Here is a 24,432-nt window from a genome sequence, read left to right on the forward strand (position 1 = left end):
TACTACACTTTGTATCTTTCATAACTAAAATTATCTATAAGTATTCAGAGTGTCCATTTCCTCATCTGATTCATTCCTCAAACCATGACAGTTAGGCTTTCACTCCCCATGGAAAGTGCTTGTCTTGGTCACCAATGACTTCCGTGTAGCCAAACTAAAAGTCACTTCTCTGGGCTCATCTTACTTCGACTCTCAGCAGCATTCAACATAGCTATAACTGGGACTTCCCCGGTGGTCCAGTGGGTAAGATTCTGAGCTCCCAAAGCAGGGGGCCCAGATTCGATCCCTGGTCGGGCAACTAGATCCCACATGCATGCCGCAACTATGAAGTCCTCATGCCACAACTAAAGATCCTGCATGCCACGACGAAGATCCCGCGTGCCCAATTAAGACCCGGTGCAGCCTAAATAAATAAATATTAAAAAACAAAAACAAAAACCATAGCTGTAACTCCTACACTGGCTATTCTCCTCTCTGGCCTCCTTAATATCCTCTCCTAATTTTCTTCCTACCTCACCAGCAATGCCTCCTCAACTCCCTTGTGGCAACCCCTCTTCCTCCATAAAACCTCAGGACTTGATTTTGACTCTTCTCTTTCTGCACTCCCAGATGATCTCATTAATTCCCATACATTTAAATAATACCTTATTCTGATGACTCCCAAACATATCTACTAGGTCCAGACTTCTATTTTGAACTCCAAATTCCATATTTAAATACCTATCTAACATTGCCTCTTTGATGTCTCTCAAGGATATCAAATGGGCCAGGTCCAAAAGAGAACTCTCAATCTTCCTCCATACCTGCTCAGCCTACCTCCCCTCCCCCTAGTCCTCCCAATCCTTGTACTGGATGGCAAAGGATTCATCAGAATGCTCAAACTAGAACCCATGAAGGTATCCTAGATTGATACTTTTCCCTTATCTCATGCCCATTAACAAGTCCTCTGAATTTTTATCTGAAAAATGTATCTTGAACTCATCTTCCTTTCAGTAAAGTACAGGAATTAAGAGTGTAGGCACTGGAGTTAGACTACTAGAATTTAAATCACAGCAATAATAACAGCTAGCATTTACTGAGCATTTACTGTTTGCCTAACACTGTCCTAATTGTTTTATAATACGTATATTAACTCATTTAACTTTCATAAGAACCTCATGAGGTGGGTACTATTATTATTTCTATTTTAAATTAAAGCAACAGAGGTTAAGGAACTTGTCTAATCCTGATAGAACCAGAATTCATACTCCTAAATCTAGCTCCAGATCTCACTATGCTAGGTTGCCTCTTGGAAAAAGGAGACAAAAGATAGGGGGAGATCAGTTTAAAGCTAAGGCAACAGTCTGGGTAAGAAATAATGAGAATCTGAATCAGTAATGAAAGTAGGGACAAATTTATGAAATATTCAGGTAAGTCCTAAATAGAGAGTTATATCATGTTCAAGGACTGAAAGAGTGAATATTATAAAGATGTCAATTTTTCCCAAACTGATCTGTAGATTCAATCCCACTAAATATCCCAACAGATTCAACTTGACAAGTTGATTCTAAAATTTTATCAATTAACAAAACCAAGAATAGCCAAGATACTCCTTAAGAAGAAAAAACATAAGAAATTTACCCTGACAGATATCAAATATTATTTCGAAGTTTTTAGTAATTAAGACAGAATGGTATTGACTCAGATAGACAAATTAAACTATTTCACGAATACAGAACCCATAAACTGACCCCACATATACAAAAATTTGATTTATGACAGAGCTGATATCACTGATCAGTGAAAAAAGGACTGACTTTTTAATTAAAAATGTTGGAAAAACTGGATATCTATATGGGGAAAAATGAAATTGGATCCTTAACAATACCCAACACAAAATTCAAGTAAAAAAACCAATTCTGGGGGCTTCCCTGGTGGCACAGTGGTTAGGAGTCCGCCTGCCAGTGCAGGGGACACGGGTTCGAGCCCTGGTCCAGGAAGATTCCACATGCCATGGAGCAACTAAGCCCGTGCACCACAACTACTGAGCCTGGGCTCTAGAGCCCACAAGCCACAGCTACTGAAGCCTGCGCCTAGAGCCCGTGCTCTGCAACAAGAGAAACCACTCAATGAGAGGCCTGCGCACCGCAATGAAGAGTAGCCCCCGCTTTCCGCAACTAGAGAAAAGCCCCCGCGCAGCAACAAAATCCCAACACAGCCAAAAAAAAAAAAAAAAAAAAAATTCTGGGAGTTCCCTAGAGGTCCAGTGGTTAGGACTTGGCTCTTTCACTGCCATGGCCCAGGCTCAATCCCTGGGTGGGGAACTAAGATCCCACAAGCTGCATGGTGCACTCAAAAAAAAAAAAAAACCACAAACAAAAACAAAACAACTAAGTGGATTAAAGATTTAAGTGTGAAAAGCAAAAATCTAAAACTTTTAGAAGACAATAAAAAAGAATAACTCTGGGGGCTTCCCTGGTTGGTGCAGTGGTTGAGAGACCACCTGCTGATGCAGGGGACGTGGGTTCGTGCCCCGGTCCGGGAAGATCCCACATGCCGCGGAGCAGCTGGGCCCGTGAGCCATGGCCGCTAAGCCTGCGCATCCGGAGCCTGTGCTCCACATCGGGAGACGCCACAACAGTGAGAGGCCTGCGTACCACCAAAAAAATAATAATAATAATTCTATGGCCTTAGAGTAGGGAAGAATTTCTTAGACATTAAAGTCACACACCATAAAAGAGAAGACCGATAAATTATAATACACTAAATTAATAACTTTGGAACCAGTGACACATAAAATGAAATGATAAGCCATAAACCAGGAGAAGATACCAGCTATACACATAAATGATAAAAGATGAGGATCCAAAATATATTTTAAATTCCTATAAATTAATATAAAAAAGACCAGCCCCTCTGCTCCCCCAAATAAAAACTTGAATACTTCTCAGGAGACAACATAAATAACATAACATATGAAAAGGTGCTCAGACTCACAGGAAATCAGGAAAATACAAATTAAAACCACAATAAAATCCACACCCACTAGATTGACAAATTAAAATTCTGACTAAATAAAGTATTGGCTAGGATACAGAACAACCAAAGCACTTAAAGTATACCAGGAAAAGCAATTTAGTATTATTTTTTATGAAGATGTACAAACTTCATAATCCAGCAATTCCATTATTCCTACAATCCCTCTGCCTGGAACAGATTCTCTAACTTTGCATGACCAAATCTTACTCTTGAGATACCACCTTCAGAAGGTACAAGTAGTATTTCTATGTTCTGAACTCCTATAGCACTTTATAAGTGTTTTTGGCATACCAATTTCTAGCCTGCATCATACATATTTATATTCAAGTCTTATCTTCTCTACCAAATTGTAAGCAAATAGAGAACAAGAACCTGCTTGATTTGTCTTTTAATCACCATAGCACTAGACACAGCACCTGCATAAGGGAGCATATGATAAAGACTCAAAGCTACAGAATCAAGCTGTACAAAACCTAGCACATAGAAGGCACTCAAATATTTGTTGACTGGGTGAATAAAAATTTGCTTAGTGACTAACTGAATCAACCAGGAATTGCTGTGCATACCAAACATAAACTAGTAGTGAAATAAAAATGAGAACACTGATTTGTGTACCCAAAGTCCCAAATGAATTTTTCTCCCAGATTCTAGCCTGATGATGCATAGTGAGAGTCAACTACCAGCTACAACTGGAAACTACTGCCAACAAGGCAGATAAAGAATGAGGGCGGGATAGGAGGAGGTGGAAAAAAGAAAAAGAAGGTAATAATGTAGAATAAGTAAGGAATGGCAACATTATTGGATTGTAGGTCATCTTCCATAAGAATTATAAGAGGGCAAGAAAACTAAGAAAGCACAGAAATATTTATAGGGGCTTCCCTGGTGGCGCAGTGGTTGAGAATCCGCCTGCCATTTCAGGGGATACGGGTTCAAGCCCTGGTCCGGGAAGATCCCACATGCCACGGACCAACTAAGCCCGTGCACCACAACTACTGAGCCTGTGCTCTAGAGCCTGTGAGCCACAACTACTGAGCCCGCGTGCCACAACTACTGAAGCCCTCACACCTAGAGCCTGTGCTCCACAAGAAGAGAAGCCACTGCAATGAGAAACCCGCACACTGCAATGAAGAGTAGCTCCCACTCCCGCAACTAGAGAAAGCCCATGCGCAGCAACGAAGACCCAACACGGCCAAAAATAAATAAATTAAATAAATAAATTTATATATATAAAAAAAGAAACCTCTATAGACCTTTAGTAACAAAACAACAAATGGGATAGGACGATTTTAAAGATGAGGAAAGCTAGCCAGCAATAGATCATGCAGTAGAGACTTTTTTCCTTAAATTTATTATGCAGTATTTCAGACATATAAAAAGGTTTAAAAAAAAAGTATAACAAATACCTGTGTATACTCCACTCAGCTTAACAAATAGAGCATTAACAGTTAAAGCCCTCTGTATACTTCCTCAGTTATAGCCCCCTTCAACTCTCAGAGGCAACAGTATCCTGAATTTGGAGTTAAACATTCTTACTCACTTCTTTATATTTTTACAGCAGTGCCATTTTTTAAAAAGTAGTGGATAAATTTTGTGACAAAGGGAGGAATTTCATCTGTCCATCATAAGAGACTCTGAATGAAAGGGAAAGAAAAGGAACAGTTAGTAACAACTGATTAACTCAGGACAAAAAGATGAAGCTTTGGAAGATGAATAGGTGACAGCTGAAGGGGAAAAAAATGAAAGTAAACAGTACTGAAAAAGTAGCACAGCAAAAAAGAAACACCAAAAAAGAACAAAAATCAGTGTGAATGGAGAGAAACAGCTGCCTCAGAAACTGCTATACTATTGTACTTGCCTTTGAAACAACAGAGAGTGAGTTCAGTTCATTCACTCAACAAATCAGCACAAACTATTTACTAGACACTCTTCTAAGGTACTAGGGATATAGCAGAGAACAGAACAAAGTCTCTGCCTTCAAGGAACATTTATTCTAGTTGGGGAAAGAGGCAAACAAATGAATAACACATCAAATATTGCAGAAAAGATAAAGAAGAACAGAGAAGGCACAGTGCTGGTGTGAGGGGAAGGAGATGCTTGCTATCTTATGTCAAGGTAGTTAGAGAAGGCCTCTCTGATAAAGTGACATTTAGGCAGAAACCTAAAGGAAGTGAGGAATATAGAAGACTATCCCAGGAAGAGTTACAGCAAATACAAAGGCCCTGAGGTGGGAGTGTGCATAGCATTTGAGGAACCAAAAGAAGGCTAGATGTGGCTGGGGTCAGCAGCAAGGAGAAGGGTAGACATGGACAAGATGGTCACAGAGGCACCACACGTGGAGCAATGCCAGAACTGAAGCTTTTATTCAAAGTGAGATGCAAAATCACTGGAGCGTTTCCAAGAGAAAAGTAACATGATCTGGTTTACATTTTAAGTAAGATAATCATATAATTTATCACTCAAACAGGGACACTTTGGTGAGTGAAGGAGGGTGCTATTGATAGTTATGTTAGGACAAAAGGCATTAAGAAGACTTTAATTTTTACAGGCCACTGTGTGGAGCCAGCCTGAAGGGGTTCCTCTGGCCAAATCTGGAACAATTGATCAAAATATACAGTGATAGTAAAAGACTGCAATCTATTGAATAAAGTAAGAATCTATGAGGCTACACTGATAAAAATAAATAAGAAGGAAAATGTCTTTTTTTAAAAAAGTGATTCAGTTATATATATATATATATATATATATATATATATATATATATATACACATACACACACACACACACACACACACACATATATATACATATAAATTTTTTTCATATTCTTTTCCATTATGGTTTATCACAGGATATTGAATACAGTTCCCCCATCCTATATATAACAGTTTGCATCTGCTAACCCCAAACTCCCAATACTTCCCTCCCCCACCTCCCTCTCCCCGCTGGCAACCACAAGTCTGTTCTCTATGTCTGTGAGTCTATTTCGGTTTCGTAGATATGTTCATTTATGTTGTATTTTAGATTCTACATATAAGTGATATCACTTATTTGTGATATTTGTCTTTCTCTTTCTGACTTACTTTGCTTAGTATGATAATCTCTAGGTCCATCCATGTTGCTGCAAATGGCATTATTTCATTCTTTTTTATTGCTGAGTAATATTCCATTGTATATGTATATGACAACTTCTTTATCCATTCCTTTGTTGATGGACATTTAAGTTGTTTCCAAGTCTTGGCTATTGTAAATAGTGCTGCTATGAAGATAGGGACGCACATATTTGGAAAAGCTCTTTCATATAGTAGAAAGCCAACTAACAAATTTAGAAGGAAGGATATAATTAGAAAATTATCTATTAGCAACCATCATAATGATAACTGATTAGGGCAAGAATCATCAATAAACACTAAAATTGATAGGTAAAAGTTTGAAAAGTAATAGGATATTTACATAGTTTTTAATTATCTCCCCACAAGATACTTATTAATTACAAAAGGCAAATTTACAAGGGAGAAAACTGGCATATGCCACTTTCACTAAATGGCCAAAGTTAACATTGTCAGTAATGGAACCAATCAATAGCATGTGCATCCTAATATGATACACAGAGAAGAATTCAGCATCACTTCTTAGGTATTACTACCCAAAGTGCATTAACTGAATTTAATCATGAGAAAACAACAAACCCAAAGTGAGGGATATTCTACAAAGTAACTGCCCTGTATTCATCGAACTGTCAATGCCATGAAAATACAAACACAGACTCAGGAACTATTCTAGATTAAAGGACAAGAAAGACATGTCAGATGACTGACATGACTAGCAAAATGTGAATAAGTTCCATAGCTCGATAATGGTATTGTGTCAGTGTCGAGTTCCTGATTTTGATCATCGTACTGTGGTTGCATTAAGAGAATTTCTTGTTTCAAAAAAAGGCACATTGAAGTATTTAGGTGTTAAAGGGCATCATATCTGCAACTTACTCTTTAATAGTTCAGAAAAAGAATAATTCTAGGTGTCTGAAAAGAGATAGGCAGAAAGCTAAAGCAAACTTAGCAAAAGTTAACTTTTAAGGAATCTGGATGAAGGGTATGCAGAAATTCTTCAGATTATTTTTGCAAATCTTCCACAAGTCCGAAATTATTTTTTATTTAAATGAACAAAATACCCACACACAAAGGTTTCAGTGTAGACAAGAGACTGGGTGGGGGGTGGTGAGTGCAGAGTTAAAAGCAGGGTTGGACCAATTAAAAGGCTATTGTAGATTAAGGACAGAGTTCATGGAAGATAGCAGAGTAGGAAGCTCTAGGAATTGTTCCTTTCACCAAAAGAACTATTGAGCTGGCAAGAAATGCTTAAAGTAATTACTTTGAAACTCTGGAATCTAGTCCAACACTTTCAGCATCCAAGGGAGTGCCTGATGAAGAAAGAGGCTGGTAAATTTTATTTAATTTCAGCATTTGGCATAGCACCTATCATCCTCCAGCTCCCAGTCCCATGGGAGGCAGCAGTGGGAACAACAGCCCAAGATCCTGTTGCAGCTTGCTGGTGCTAGGGTGGGCAATAGGGATCTTGTCCTCCAAAAATAAAGGTTATGTGTCTTTCTTTCTTTCCTTCTTTTTTTTTTTTTTTTTTTTTTTCACAGCTTGCAGGATCTCAGTTCCCCAACCAGGAACTGAACCCAGGCTACAGCAGTGAAAGCCCAGAATCCTAACCACTAGGCCACCAGGGAACTCCCAAGGTTATATGTCTTGATCACTGCTTTTGATTGCTGAGGAGCTGGCAAAGAGGCTCACCATTGTTTCAACCCCCATGGCTAAAGTGGCTTCCCTAACAAAGTGAGAGGAAGAGATTCAAAAAAAGAGAACACTCTCTTTTTTCCTTGTCTTTTCTTATTGGATCCAGGCATTTAAGGAAATCTCTGTCAAGTCACTGACGGGGTGGAGATAACAGAAGAGACTTCAGTGACCATATACAGCAAGGAATATAGTCTTTGCAAAACTAGTTTGGAAGAGTCACTAAACTTCAAGACAACTGCAGCTTTCATCCAGTAATGACAGTAACCTCTAAGAAGGGAGTAGAATCTGATTTCCAGAGTTACCACATTACAATACTCAAAATATCCAGTTCTCAACAAAAAATTACAAAGCATACAAGCACATGAAAAAACACTCAATGTTGCTAATTATTAGAGATATGAAAATCAAAACCACAATGAGGTATCACCTCACACCAGTCAGAATGGCTATCATCAAAAAGTCTACAAACAATAAATGCTGGAGAGGGTGTGGAGAAAAAGCAACCCTCCTCCACTGTTGGTGAGAATGTAAATGGTGCAGCCACTGTGGAAAAAATTACGGAGCTTCCTCAAAAAACTAATAGAGCTACCATAAGATCCAGCAATCCTGCTCCTGGGCATATATCCAGAAAAGACAAAAACTATAATTCGAAAAGATACATGCAGCACTGTTTACAATAGCCAAGACACGGAAAGGACCCAAGTACTCATCAACGAATGATTGGTTTAAGAAGATGTGATATATGTAGATACACACACACACACACACACACACACACTGGAATACTACTCAGTCATAAAAAAGAATTAAATATTGCCATTTGCAGCTACATGGATGGACCTGCAGAAAATTATACTAAGTGAAGTAAATCAGACAGAGAAAGACAAATATTATATGATACCACTTATATGTGGAATCTAAAAAAATAATACAAATGAATCTATAGGCAAAACAGAAATAGACTCATAGACATAGAAAACAAACTCACGGTTAGCAAAGGGTAAAGGGAGTAAGGAGGGATAAATTAGGAGTATGCGATTAACAGATACAAACTACTATAAATAAAATAGATAAGCAACAAGGATTTACTGCATAACACTAGGACTTTCTTCAATTAAGAAAAAATTACAAAATATACAAAGACAAAGGAAAATACAGCCTATTCACAGGAAAAAAAGAAATTGACTGAAACCATCCTCTAGCAAGCCCAGATACTAGACTTACTAGACAAAGATTTAAGTTAACTGTCTTTAACATGCTCAAAGAGCTGAAGGAAACCATGGACAAATAACTAAAGGAAACCAGGAGAACAAGGTACGAATAAGTACAAAATAGCAACAGGAAGTATAAAAAGGAACCAAACAGAAATTCTGTACAAAAAAGTACAATAGCTGGAATTAAAAATTCACTAGAGGGGTTCAATATCAGATTCAACCAGGCAGAAGAAAGAGTTAGTGAACTTGAAGACAAGAAAACTGAAATTACTCAGGCTGAATTATAGAGTATTGAGTAGAGTTCCCTGTGCTATACCATAGGTCCTTATTAGTTATCTATTTTATATATAGTAGTGTGTATATATCACATTTTGTTTATCCATTCATCTGTCGATGGAGCCTTGGGTAACTTCTGATATTTGGCTACTGCAAATAGTGCTGTCATGAACGTGGGTGTATAAATATCTCTTTGGACTCTGCTTTAAAAGAAAAACAACAAAGAAAGAAATTACTCAGTCTGAGGAGCACAAAGAAAAATGACGGGACTTCCCTGGTGGCCCAGTGGGTAAGACTCCACGCTCCCAATTCAGGGGACCCAGGTTTGATCCCTGGTTGGGGAACTAGATCCCGCATGTCCGCTGCAACTAAGTGTTCGCATGCCACAACTAAGAAGTGTGCATGCTGCAACTAAGAAGCCCATGTGCAGCAACTAGAGTCTGCATGTTGCAGCTAAAAGATCCCACATGCCAAAACTAAGACCCAGTGCAGCCAAAATAAATAAATATATAAATAAATATTTTTAAAATAATAAAAATTAAATAAAATTAAATAAATTTTTTAAAAAAGAATGAAGATGGACTTCCCTGGCAGTCCAGTGGTTAAGACTCCATGCTCCCACTGCAGCAGGTGCAGGTTCAATCCCTGGTTGGGGAACTAGGATCTTGTATGCCATGTGGCATGACCAAAAAAGAAACAAAGAAAAAGAAAAATGAACAGAGTGTAAAGGGCCTATGGTACACTATCATATGTATGAACACACATATTCTGGGAGTCCCAGGAAGAAAAGAGGAAAAAAAAAAATTTAAAGAAAAACATCATCAAAAACAGTCCAAATCGATGAAAGACATGAATCTACACATCCAAGAAGCTCAACAAACTTCAAGAGGATAAATCTAAAGAATTCCATACCAAGATGCATTATATTCAAACTGGTGAAAAACAAAGAGAATATTCAAAGCAACAGAAAGGAAGTAACTCATCATATATGAGGGACCCTCAATGAGATTAACAGCCAATATCTCATCAGAAACCACAGAGGCCAGAAGGCCAGGGATGATACATTTAAAGTGCTGAAGGTAAAAACTATCAACCGAAAATTCTAAAATAGGACTTACCTGGTGGTGCAGTGGTTAAGAATCCACTTGCCAAACCACCTGTGCAGGGGACACAGGTTTGAGCCCTGGTCTGGGAAGATTCCACATGCTGCGGACCAACTGAGCCCGTGCACCACAGCTGCTGAGCCTGCACTCTACAGCCTGCAAGTCACAACTACTAAGCCCACATGCCATAACAACTGAAGCCCATGCGCCTAGAGCCCGTGCTCCGCAACAAGAGAAGCCAGCCCACAATGAGAAGCCCGTGCACTGCAACAAAGAGTAGCCCCCGCTTGCCGCAACTAGAAAAAGCCTGCACACAGCAACAAAGACCCAATGCAGCAACAAAGACCCAATAAATAAATAAATAAATAAATAGCCATACATGGGAAATGTTTAAAAAAAAAAAAGAATTCTAAAATAAAAGAGAAATCAAGACATTCCTCAACAAAAGCTAAGGGAATTCATCACCAGTTCACCTGCCCTATAAGAAATGCTAAAGCGAAACGAAAGGGAAAGGCTAAAATGAAAGAATACTAGGTGGTAACTCAAAGTCATACAAAAAAATAAAGATCATTATATCATCAAAAGTCTACAAACAATAAATGCTGGAGAGGGTGTGGAGAAAAGGGAACCCTCCTACACTGTTGGTGGGAATGTAAATTGGTACAATCACTATGGAGAACACTATGGAGGTTCCTAAACAAACTAAAAATAGAACTATCATGTGATCCAGCAATCCCGCTCCTGGGCATATATCCAGAGGAAACCATAATTCAAAAAGACACATGCACCCTCATGTTCACTGCAGCACTATTTACAATAGCCAGGAAATGGAAGGAACAGAGGAATAGTTAAAGAAGATGTGGTACATATATACAATGGAATATTACTCAGCCATAATAAAGAATGAAATAATGCCATCTGCAGCAACATGAATGGACCTAGAGATTACCATACTAAGCAAAGTAAGTCAGACAGAGAAAGACAAATATCATATGATATCTAGAAAGATGACACAAGTGAACTTATTTACAAAACAGAAACAGACTCCCAGGCTTCAAAAACAAACTTACGGTGACCAAAGGGGAAAGGTGGGGGGAGGGATAAATTAGGAGTTTCAGATTAACATATATACACCACTATATATAAAACAGATAATCAGCAAGGACCTACTGTATAGCACAGAGAATTCTATTTGATATTCTGTAATAACCTATATGGGAAAAGAATCTGAAAAAGAATGGATATATGTATATGTATAACTGAACTACTTTGCTGTACACCTGAAACACAACACTGTAAATCAACCGTACCCCAATATAAAATAAAATTAAATTTAATGATTTCATATTTTAAAAAAGATCATTACAAAGGTTATATAGATAAATACACAAGATAGTATACTGTATTTTTGGTATGTAACTCCTCTATTTGTTTCTTATATGATTTAAAAGACAAATGCATAAAATAATAATTATAAATCTACAGTAACAGGTACATGATGCATAAAGATGTAATTTGTGACAATAACAACATAAAGAGGGGAAATGGAGTTAATGTAAGCTCTTTTTTACTAATTGAGATATAAGTGATATACAACATTATATTAGTTTCAGGTATACAACATAATGATTTGATATTCATATATACTGCAAAATGATCACCACAATAAATGTAGTTTAATGTATGCTCATGAAGCTAAGCTGGCATCATTTCAAATTAGATTGCTATAAACTCAAGATATTAACTATAATCCCCAGAGTAATCACTAAGAAAGTAACGTTAAAAATATACAAAAAAGAAAATGAAGAGGGAAACAAAATGGTACAATAGAAAAAAATCGAACACAAAAGAAGGCCATATTTGAGGAGTTGAGAAACAAAAAGAGATATGACATATAGAAAACTATCAATGGCAGAAATAAGTCCTTCATTATCACTAATCACTTTAAGTACAAATGGGTTAACTGACCAATTAAAGACACAGATTGGCAGAAAAGATGTAAGGAAAAAAAAAGGCCAACCACATGCTGCTTACAAAGACTCACTTTAGATACAACACACAATAGGGTGAAAATGAAAAAAAAATGAAAATATTCCATGCAAATAGTAAACAAAAGAGAGCTGGAGTGACTATACAAGTATCAGACAAAATAGAACTTAAGTCATAAACTGTTACAAGAGACACAAAGAAAAAAAAGAGAGACACACACAAAAGACATTTTATATTGATTTAAAAGGCCAATTTATCAAGAAGGCAGAATAACTATAAACATGTACACACCCAAACAACAGAGCCCCCCAAAATAAGAATCTAAAACACTGATAGAATTGAAGAGATAAACAGACATTTCTATCATTGAGGACTTCAATACCCTACTTTAAATAATGAGTGGGACATCTGGACAGAATATCAATAAGGTAACAAAGGATTTGAACAACACTATAAACCAATCAGGCCTAACAGACATATACAGAACACTCCACCCAACAACAGCAGAATATATTATCTTCTCAAGGACACATAAAACATTCTCCAGGAGAGACCACATTAGGCCATAAATCAACTTTCAGTAAGTTTAAAAAGATCAAAATCATACAAACTATCTTCTCTGACCACAATGGAAGAAAGCTAGAAATCAGTAAAATAAGGAAAGCTGGAAATTTTGCAAATACATGGAAATTAGCTCAGTTTTTTTTTTTTAAGCTCACTCTTAAACAACTAATGGATGAAAGAAGAAATCACTAGGGAAATTTAAAAATACTTTGAGACAAATGAAAATGAAATCACAACATACTAAAACTTACGGGACACAGTGAAAGCAGTACTTAAGGGGAATTTTATAGCTGTAAATGCCCACATAAAAAAGGAAGAAAGACCTCAAATCAAATAAACTAACTTTACATCTTAAGGGACTAGAAAAAGAGCAAGCTAAATCCAAAACTAGCAGAAAGAAGGAAATAACAAAGATGAGCAGGAAAAAACAGAGAATTTTAAAGATAGTAGAGGGGACTTCCCTGGTGATCCAGTGATTGAGAATCCACCTTCCAAGGCAGGGAACATGGGTTTGATCCCTGGTTGGGGCACTAAGATCCCACATGCTGCGGGGCAACTAAGCCCATGTGTCACAACTACTGAGCCTGCACACTCTAGAGCCTGCACAGCACAACCAGAGAGCCCATGCGCTGCAACTACTGAGCCTGTGTGCTCTGGAACCCACACACCACAACGAAAGATGCTGCATGCCTCAACAAGGATCCCATGTGCCACAACTAAGACCTAACACAGCCAAATAAGTAAATAAATAATATATTGTTTTTTAAATAGCAGAGGATCAAAACCAAAAGTCAGTTCCTTAAAAAGATAAACAAAATTGGGGCTTCCCTGGTGGCACAGTGGTTGAGAGTCCACCTGCTGATGCAGGGGACACAGGTTCATGCCCTGGTCCCGGAAGATCCCACATGCCGCGGAGCGGCTGGGCCCGTGAGCCATGGCCGCTGAACCTGCGCATCCGGAGCCTGTGCTCTGCAACGGGAGAGGCCACAGCAGTGAGAGGCCCGCGTACAGCAAAAAAAAAAAAAAAGATAAACAAAATTGAAAAACTTTTAGCTAAACTGTCCAATGAAGAGAGAAGACACACATAAATAAAATCAGAAATGAAAGTGGGATATTACTACCAACCTTGCAGAAATTAAAGGATTATAAGAAAACACTATGAATAATTATATACACACAAATTAGATAATCTACATAAAACAGATTTCTAGAAACACACAAAGTACCAAAACTGACTCAAGAAGAAATTTAAAAATCTCAATAGACCTGTTAACAAGCAATGGAATCAATAATAAAAAACCTCTCAACAAAGAAAAGTCTAGGACCAGATGACTTCATTGGTAAATTCTACCAAACATTTAAAGAATTAACAACAGACTTCCCTGGTGGCAAAGTAGTTAAGAATCTGTCTGTCATTGCAAGGGACACAGGTTCAAGCCGTGGTCTGGGAAGATCCCACATTCTACAGAGCAATGAAGCTCGTGCACCACAACTACTGAGCCTGCACTCTAGACCCCGCGAGCCACAACTAGTGAGCCTGCGTGCCACAACTACTGAGGCCTGCGTGCCTAGAGCCCGTGCTCCACAACAAGAGAAGCTACTGCAATGAGAAGGCTGCGCACAATAAAGAGTAGCCCCCGCTCGCCGCAACTACAGAAAGCCCACACGCAGCAATAAAACACCCAACACAGCCAAATAAATAAATAAATAAACTTAAAAAAAAATAAGTAAATAAAGGCTTAACACCATTCTTACTCAAGCTCTTCCAAAAAAAGAGAGAGAGAGGTAAGAAGAGGAACACTTCCTAAGATTCTATAAAGCCACATTATCCTAATACCAAAGCCAGAAAAAGATACAAGAAAAGAACACTACAGACCAATATTCCTTATGAATAAAGAAACAAAATCCTCAACAAAATACTAGCAAACTGAATCCAACAGCACATTAAAATGATTCTAAAATATGACCAAGTGGGATTTATCCCAGGAATGTAAGGGTAGTTCAGATAAGGAAATCACTCAGTGCAATACCCCACACAATCATCTCAATAGAAAAGGCAATGAACAAAATTTAACACCATTTTATGAAACAAACACTGAGCAAAACCTTGAAGACACTATGCTAAGTGAAAAAAGCAGTCCCAATAACATCCAAAAGAATAAAATATGTAGGAATAAATTTAACCAAGGATGTGAAAGACTTGTACATTAAAAACTACAAAACACTGCTTAAAGAAATTAAAGATGACCTAAATAAATGGAAAGACATCCCATGTTCATGGATTGATAAACTCGATATTAAGATGGCAATACTCCCAAAGCTATTTACAGATTCAATGAAATCCCTATCAAAATTCCAATGATATGTTTTGCAGAAACAGAAAAGCTTACCCTCAAATTTGTATGGAACTACAAGAGGCCCTAAATAGCAAAAAACAATATTGGAAAAGAAAAACAAAATGAGAGGAATCACATTTCCCAATTTCAGAGCTTATTACAAAGCTATGGTAATCAAAACAGTGTGGTACTGGCAAAATAGACATATCAACCAATGGAACAGAACAGAGTCCACAAATAAATCTTTACATGTATGGCCAATTGATTTTCAATGAGGCTACAAAGAACATTCAATGAGAAACGAACATACGGCTGGGACAAGTGGATATCCACATACAAACAAATGGTGCTGGAACCCTACCTCACTTTAGATACAAAAATTAACTCAAAATGAATCAAAGACCTAAACATAAAAGCTTACACTCTAAACTCTTAGAAGAAACCACAGGGTAAATCACCATGACTTGAATTTGGCAACGGATTCTTGAATTTGACATCAAAAGCACAAGCAACAAAAAGAATAGATAAATTGGACTTCATCAAAATTAAACTTTTGTGAATCAAACAAAGGACATTATCAAGAATGTGAAAAGACAACCTGCAGAATGGGAGAAAGTATCTACAAACCATATATCTGATAATGATCTAGTAACCAGAATATATAAAAAACCCTTACAGCTCAACAACAAAAGGACAACACCCAATTTAAAACCGGGCAAAGGACTTGAAGAGACACTTCTCCAAAGAAGATATACAAATGGCCAACAAGCAGATGAAAAGATGTCAACATCATGGTCATCAAGGAAATGTAGAACAAATAATAACAGACACTACTTCACACTCACTAGGATGACTTTAATAAAAATCAGAAAACAACAAATGCTGGTAAGGATGTAGAGAAGTATGAACCCTTGTACATTGCTGGTGAGAATGTAACATGGTTCAGCTGCTGTGCAAAACTGCTTGGCAGTTCTTGAAAAAGTTAAGCATACACTACACACCTTTTACAATGGCCAAAATCCGGAACAGTGACACCACCACATCTTGAGAAGATGTGGAGTAACACAGGAACTCTCACTCATTGCTGGTAGGAATGCAAAATGGTACAGCCACTTTGGAGGACAGTTTGGCAGTTTTTTACAAAACTAAAGATACTCATACCATATGATCCAGCAATGCCATTTCTTGGTATTTACCCAAAGAAGATGAAAACTACCTGCACACAAAAATCTGCACAGAGATGTTTATAACAGCTTTATTTATAATGCCAAAACTTGGAAGCAACCAAGATATCCTTCAGGGCTTCCCTGGTGGTGCAGTGGTTAAGAATCCACCTGCCAATGCAGGGGACATGGCTTCAAGCCCTGGTCCGGGAAGATTCCACATGCCACAGAGCAACTAAGCCCGTGCACCACAACTACTGAAGTCCATGCTCCTAGAGCCCATGTTCCGCAACAAGAGAAGCCACTGCAATGAGAAGCCCGCACACTGCAACGAAGAGTAGCCCCCACTCGCCGCAACTAGAGGAATCCCGCACACAGCAACAAAGACCTGATGCAGCCAAAAATAAAGAAAGAAATTTATTAAAAGAAAAAAAGATGTCCTTCAGTGGTGAATGGATAAATAAACTCTGATACATACAGACAATGATATATTATTCAGTGGTTTAAAAAAAAAAAAAGAAAAAAGAAATGAGCTATCAAGCCATGAAAAAGACATGAAGGAACGTCAAACGTCTATTACTAAGTGAAAGAAGCCGATATGAAAAGGGCTACATACTGTATGATTTCAGTTATATGACATTCCAGACAGGCAAAACTATGGAGACAATAAAAAGATCAATGGTAGCAAGGGGTTGGGGTAGTGGTGGGTGAATGAATCAGCAGAGCACAGAGGATCTTTAGGGCAGTGAAAATACTTTGGATGATACTGCATTGATGGATACATGTCATCATATATTTGTCCAAACCTACAGAACATTCAATACCAAGAGTGAACCCTAAGATAAACTATGGATTTTGGGTGATTATGCTGTGCCAATGTAGGTTCACCAATGTAGGTACAGAGTGTGTATCACTCTGGTGGAAGATGTTGATAATAGGGGAGGCTATGCATGTGTAGAGGCTGGGGGTATATGGGAAATTTCTATACCTTCCTTTCAATATTGCTATGATCCTAAAATTGCTCTTTAAAAACAAACAAACAAAAACTCTTTAAGTTATATAAAATAACAAAAGTTAAGTGTAGCATTATCACATGGCTCAAAAATTCCAATCCTAGGTATATACCCCAAAGAAATGAAAACATATGTCTAGTACAGCATGGTGAATACAGTTAACAATATTGGGCTTCCCTGGTGGCACAGTGGTTGAGAGTCCGCCTGCCGATGCAGGGGACACGGGTTTGTGACCCGGTCCGGGAGGATCCCACATGCCACGGAGCGGCTGGGCCCGTGAGCCATGGCCGCTGAGCCTGCGCATCCGGAGCCTGTGCTCCGCAACGGGAGAGGCCACAGCAGTGAGAGGCCCGCGTACCGCAAAACAAACAAACAAAACAAACAAAAACAATATTGTATTGCATATTTTAAAGCTGCTAAGAGACTAAACCTTAAAAGTTCACATCATAAGAAAAAAAATTTTGTAACTATGTATGGTAATGAATGTTAACTAGACTTATTATGGTGATCATTTCGCAACATATACAAACGTGGAATCATTATGTTGTACACCTGAAACTAATACAATGCTATGCGTCAATTATACTTCAATTAAAAAATGTCTACACAGAAACTTGAACACAAATGTTTATAAACATTTTCTTTATAAACATAGTGCTATGTTAGCATTATTTGTAATAGTCATCCATCAGTGGATGAATGGTTAAACAAATTGTGATATATACATACGATGGCATATTATTCAGCCACAAAAAGGAACAAATTACTGAAGTATTGATACATGCTACAACACAGATGAACCCTGGAAACATTATGCTCAGTGAAAGAAGCCAGACACAAAAAGTCACACATTATATGATTCCATTTATGTGAAATCCAGAATAAGGAAATGCATAGAGACGGAACGCATATTAGTGGGCACCAAGGAGAGAAGGGAGGGAGAAATGGAGAGCAATTGTTTAACAGGTATAGGGCTTTCTTCTGGGGTGATGAAAATGTTTTGGAACTAGACAGAGGTGGTGGTTGTGCAACACTGTGAACATACTAAATGCCACTGAATTGTTCACTTTAAAATGGTTAACTTTATGTAATGTGAATTCCACCTCAACCTTTAAAAAATGAAAAGAAAAAAGTTTTAAGAAAATTTTAATGTTTACTCTTTTAATAATAGCTTTATTGAGATACAATTCATATACCATACAATTCACCCATTTAAAATGTACAATTTAATTGTCTTTACTGTAGTCAGAGTTATGCAATCTTTAAATTTAAAAAATTTTTACCAGCCCCCCCCCAAAAAAACCCAGTACCTATTAGCAGTCACTCCCCATTCCCTCCTCTCCTACATTCAACCACTAATCTACTTTCTGTCTCTATAGATTTGCCTATTTTGTACACTTCTAAGAAATAGAATCATATGTATTCTTTCGTGACTGGCTTCTTTCACTCAGCATGTTTTCATGGAATTTCCTTTATTTTTGTGCCATGTATTAAAACGTAAGGATAAAAGTAAGGAGACTATTAAAGAATCACTTATGAAAAGAATACAATCACTGAATGCAATGGCAGATTAAGAATCAAAAACAGAAATCCAGCTAAGGTGAATTTTTATAAAATATAAACCAATAGATGTGAAGCAAAACCATTATAAGATGCAGTAGAAGTAAGTAAATCAAGGTAAAACAAATACGTTAGGGAAAATATTTTACAAAACAAATTGCTGTCAAAAAGAGAAAATTTTCCCTAAAAAAGGTTTAGGAAAAGTAATCACAGGTTTAGTTAAAAAAAGAAACAGGGAGAGCAAAGAATCATTGCCTTTGAGTATAAAAACTCCTCCAATCAGTGTTTCTCAAAATTTGGTCCCTGGACTATGTGCATCAAAATCATCTAAGAACTTGTTTTTAAAAAATTAGGGGTTCCCTTTTGGCGCAGTGGCTGGGAATCCGCCTGCCAATGCAAGGGACGTGTGTTTGAGCCCTGCTCTGGGAAGATCTTACTTGCCGCGGAACAACTAAGCCCGTGCGCCACAACTACTGAGCCTGCGTTCTAGAGCCCTCAAGCCACAACTACTGAGCCCGCGAACCACAACTCCTGAAGTCCATGCACCTAGAGCCCATGCTCCACAACAAGAGAAGCCACCTCAATGAGAAGCCTGCACACCGCAACGAAGAGTAGCCCCCGCTCGCCACAACTAGAGAAAAGCCCACGTGCAGCAACGAAGACCCAATGCAGCCAAAAATAAAATAATTTTACTTAAAAAAAAATTAGGTTTCTGGTCTGTGCCCCAGACAATCACCAAAGATGGGACGCTGTAAACTATTTTTTATAAGTTTCCAGATGACTCTCATAAACACTAAAGTTTGAGAACTAACTTAATATCTAATTAACACAAATTAATGCAAATGATTAAATGTGTGTAAGAGACAAGAGAATCATGACAGCAGTAAAGTGTATGAAAGAGAGCAAGGTGAAAGAGAGCAAAGAAAAAAATTTTGCACATTGTGCTGTTGAGAAAACATAAAGTGATGTTTGAAAACTCTTGTTGATTTGACCTTGGAAAAAAATTCCAAATGTGTAAATATGCAAGCCATTTTACTAATACTTGTAAGGACCACTCAGGATATGAATAGGAAAGCACTCATAAATGTAAAGTTGCATGGCAGAGAGAGCACATAGTTGATACCCAAATGTTTGTTGATGTCAGACTATTTTTATAACAAGTACTGTTACATTTAATTATCTCCATTCTTAACTCTGATAACCTAGACAAAACTAAACTTTTTGCAGCAGTAATCTTTACATGAACAAGAGCATAAATTGTCAACTATTATGTCACATACTGACGTGCAAACTCAGGGTCAAGACATTTACTTTCAGACCAAGTTAATCTCTGTTTTTATGGTAAGACTTATGTAAACAAGGACAGACAAAATTAGAGTTAAATTTCTCAAGGCTAAGAGCACTGCATGATAGCACTCAAATTTCCCTGAAAATCACTAAAATATGCATTCAAGGATAGCCTTTATTATTTTAACTGTAAGCAAAGATTCCTGAAGATGAAGCATGAAGTTCTAATTCATAATTTTACTTCAGTGAGGAAATTCCACTTTGGCTTAGCAGAGTTAAAGAAAGGAAGTTCACTTTTATAACTCTCAAAGGAGCTCACTAACAGAATGCAAAATTTGTCCATTTTCCCCATAAAAGGCATCCTCCCACTATAAACTCATAAACCTAATTAAAGTGCTAAATTCTAAAGTCTCTTTGACTCATTTAGATTAAGCCTTACAATGCATCTGGAAACCCAATTATGTTCCATCAAACATTAAGAAGCAGATGTTTCAACATTTCCAGACATGGCTCTTACACACCTTGTAAGTGAAACAAACGATATTGGGGGAATAAAGTAGCTAACACATGCAAATATATTACATGGGAGGTTATGTTGCTTTCAAAGGAGATTTTTATTTCTTATCAACATTTGGCTTGATACATGAAGGTCTAGAAGCATCTAAGAGTTCTTTTTGACACTTTTTCATTTCACAGCTTATGTTTCAAAAGTCAGAAACCCTAGAATTGAGTAAAGCCTGAAAGCAGGTTAAGACACAGATGTGTGGACTTCATTAAAGGTTTCACATTTCCTCCCAATAAGCAGTCAACCAACATTCATCATTAAGCCCCGACTCCCTAAACATCTCTCACATGTTCAAAGCGGCCTCTTTTCACACAAGTCCAGGGCAACCTATCCACACGCGCACGCACAACCACAGTCTCCAAGTCACCCACACTGGCACAAAAGCCTCTGAACATTCATCTGGTTGCTAACCAAGGGCTATTCTTGACACTGCCTGTAATCTCTTTTTCCCTTTCTACCGCTATACTCACTACTCAAAACAACAAAAGAAACAAGTTCGTTTTCTCTAACCACGGAGAGCCTCTCTAACTCTATACACCTCACTCTCTTTCCCCCCCTTATTCTCTATCCTGCCTTTGTTATTCGGAAGGTGCAGGGTCTGGGAAAATCTCACTCACCTCATGCTATAGGCACCAGCACCCAGTTCCTGGCCGATCCCGGATAGACTAGCATCAAAGTCCTGCACCAGCCCGGATTCAATCACCTCATCGGCCAGAGGCAGCTTCAGAGCCCAGGCCATCCTGGCTCCTTCCTTGCCTCAGGAGACACCGTTTCTTGTACAAAGGCGAGCAGTGTGATTCTACCCAACGGGGGCAAGACTGCAAGACTGTAGAAAACTCCAAACCAAGATCTCCCCCGCAGTACTCACCAGCCGCCCCCAAGCCCCACCCGCACTGCCCACACAACTAATCTCCCGCACGCTTGTATCCTCGCTCTTGGCTGCCCTGACTTCCAAAATCCCTACCCCCACCCCCACCCTCACCTCCACCCCTGCCCAGCTCTCCGGAGCCGCGCGAGGGTCCTTTGGCTTCACTCTTCCCGACTGCCCAAAGGCAACCCTGGACTCCTCGCACTCCCACTCTTTGGGCTCTCCCCTTGAACTCGTGGTGGTCACTCGCTGCTTTCTAAACAGACCAGCAGCAGCGACCCGCTACCTACCCTGCGCGCCCACGCCGCCTTCCCACCTTTTCCCCCGCCCCTTTCTGCGGGAAACCCTCCTCCCTCCCGGGAACCAGTCTCCCTTTCCCCTCCAGGCCTCGCTTCCGGTCAGTCCCAAAATCACTTCCGGTCACCCCTTCTCAATCCCACGGCTCTTAGAACCAAATCCAGGTTTCCGCTGAGTCGACTCCCAGCCCTCTGCAGCCCCCCACGACCTCGAAGCATGGGTGGAGAAAGCCCAAGACCGGCTTGAATCCCAGACTTGCCAGGCTCCTCCACCGCCCACCGCCCCAGCGCCAACCAATCATGGCGCCCTCTTCTTTCTCGGGTCCGGAGAACGTGTATCACCCTGACGCTAGCCAATGAAGAAGCGACCTCGCCGGCCTCGGCAGTGATGATAGGCTAGCTACGCCACGGCTCTCTGCCCGCAGGAGATGGGCTGGGGGATCTGGCAGAGTAAACAGCGTGCGTTCAAACGTCCCTCCTTGGGGCTACCTGAGCTCTGGCGTCCGCTAAGTAAGCGAGTCAGCACCCTAAGGCGTGGGTGGAGCTTTCGCTCTAGTCTTATTGAACCGACACCCACACCCTGGCTGACTTACCTAAACGCTCCTAACAAGCGTTTGTTTGCTCCTGGAACACTGTCTCATTAAACTCACCTCTTAACGGGGTCAAGACTGCTTCAGACCCACTTCCCTGGAAAGTCTTTTTTTTTTTTTTTGCGTTACACGGGCCTCTCACCGTTGTGGCCTCTCCCGTTGCGGAGCACAGGCTCCGCACGCGCAGGCTCAGCAGCCATGGCTCACGGGCCCAGCCGCTCCGCGGCATGTGGGATCTTCCCGGACCGGGGCATGAACCCGTGTCCCCTGCATCGGCAGGCGGACTCAACCACTGCACCACCAGGGAAGCCCCCTGGATAGTCTTTTTATCTTCCTCATTCTCCCTTAATGTTTTTCAACAGGAAAGGATGAGATAGGTGAAAGTGTCGTAGTTTTTAAAAGGTGGTGGTCTGAAGATCAGGATTTGTGCTGGCGTCATTTACTACCTTGGTGACCAGGTGGACTCTCGACCACTGTGCCACCAGGGAATCCCTGTATCACATCTTATCCATTCCTCTGTTGATGGACATTTAGGTTGCTTCCATGTCCTGGCTATTGTAAATAGTGCTGCGATGAACATTGAGGTGCATGTATCTATTCAAATTATGGTTTTCTCCAGGTATATGTGCAGGAGTGGGATTGCTGGATCATATGGTAGTTCTATTTTTAGTTTTTTAAGGAAACTCCATACTGTTCTCCATAATGGTTGTACCAATTTACATTCCCACCAACAGTGTAGGAGGGTTTCCTTTTCTCCACACACTCTCCAGTATTTATTGTTTGTAGATTTTTTGGTGATGGCCATTCTGACCGGTGTGAGGTGATACCTTACTGTAGTTTTAATCTGCATTTCTCTAATAATTAGTGATGTTGAGCATCTTTTCATGTGTGACTATCTAGTTTTAACTCTTCACATCTTCCTACACTCCAGACAGCAAGCCTTTGAGGCCCAGTCTGGCTTTTTTGATGGACCCTGCAGTTAAGAGAAAAGGCATCTGAAGTATAGGGCAGTCTTTTGGGACTGAGGCCTTTACCTGTGGAATCTGATGCCATCTCTGGGTAGGTAATGTCAGAATTGAACTGAGCTCTCAGACACACTGCTAGTGCCTGAGAAATGCTTTTTGGTGTGGGGAAGCCTGCACACACACCCATTGGAGTTGGGTTCAGGAGCCCAGAGGAACATCCCAGACTTGGGAATAGAAACTGCAGTCCCTCTACAAACCCACCCCTCTTCCTTTAAAGCTTTCCTGGGCCAGTTTGCCAAGAACCACACTCAAACTGGTCTGAGCCAGTGGCAACAGCTTCCACTGACTCTTCTGCTGGGAGCTGTTGGGAGATGCCTCTCTCCATTCAGGGCCAGCTGCAGCCCAGATTCCATTCACTCCCACACATCACAGTCCAAACCTTGCAGCGTTGCTGCTGAAGCCTCTGTACCTGCTTTCTCCCAGTAGCTTGAAGTCAGGGACTCAGCTCCTATTGTTTCCTTGAAAGGGAGGGTAGAAATGCATTCAGTCATCTATCTGATATTTATCAAGCACCTGCTCTGTGCCCTTGGCCTCGGTCCTGAGGGGTTGCAGTCTAGTGTGGACAGCCAATATTAGGGTTGTGAGATCTATGCAGAGGTAAGTGCTGGCTTCTGTGTCATTTTGGGCCTCATTATTTCGAGTGCTATAAAGCTCCTCTGATCCCCAAGCCTGACGTTCAGAGTCTTAGACATCTCTTGTCCCTTGGGTTGTGGAGGGGAGTGGAGCATGATCTAGAACCCAGCACAGTGCCTGGCTCAGGAATGC

General features: G+C 39.6%; 1 protein-coding gene across 3 annotated transcripts in view; it reads right to left on the reverse strand.

The window, feature by feature from the left end:
• The window catches only part of TFCP2 (transcription factor CP2), a 55,311-nt gene extending 33,462 nt beyond the window's left edge, over positions 1 to 21,849 (reverse strand). For all 3 annotated transcript variants that reach the window (XM_007452312.1, XM_007452311.1, XM_007452313.1), the window contains exon 1: positions 21,506 to 21,849. In XM_007452312.1, coding sequence (XP_007452374.1) covers positions 21,506 to 21,627 — 122 coding nt within the window. In that variant the 5' untranslated portion in view covers positions 21,628 to 21,849. The remainder of the gene's footprint in view (positions 1 to 21,505) is intronic.
• Positions 21,850 to 24,432: the final 2,583 nt, after the last annotated feature.

The sequence above is a fragment of the Lipotes vexillifer genome, unplaced genomic scaffold, assembly GCF_000442215.2.
Source record: "Lipotes vexillifer unplaced genomic scaffold, Lipotes_vexillifer_v1.1 scaffold422, whole genome shotgun sequence".
NCBI lineage: Eukaryota > Metazoa > Chordata > Mammalia > Artiodactyla > Lipotidae > Lipotes > Lipotes vexillifer.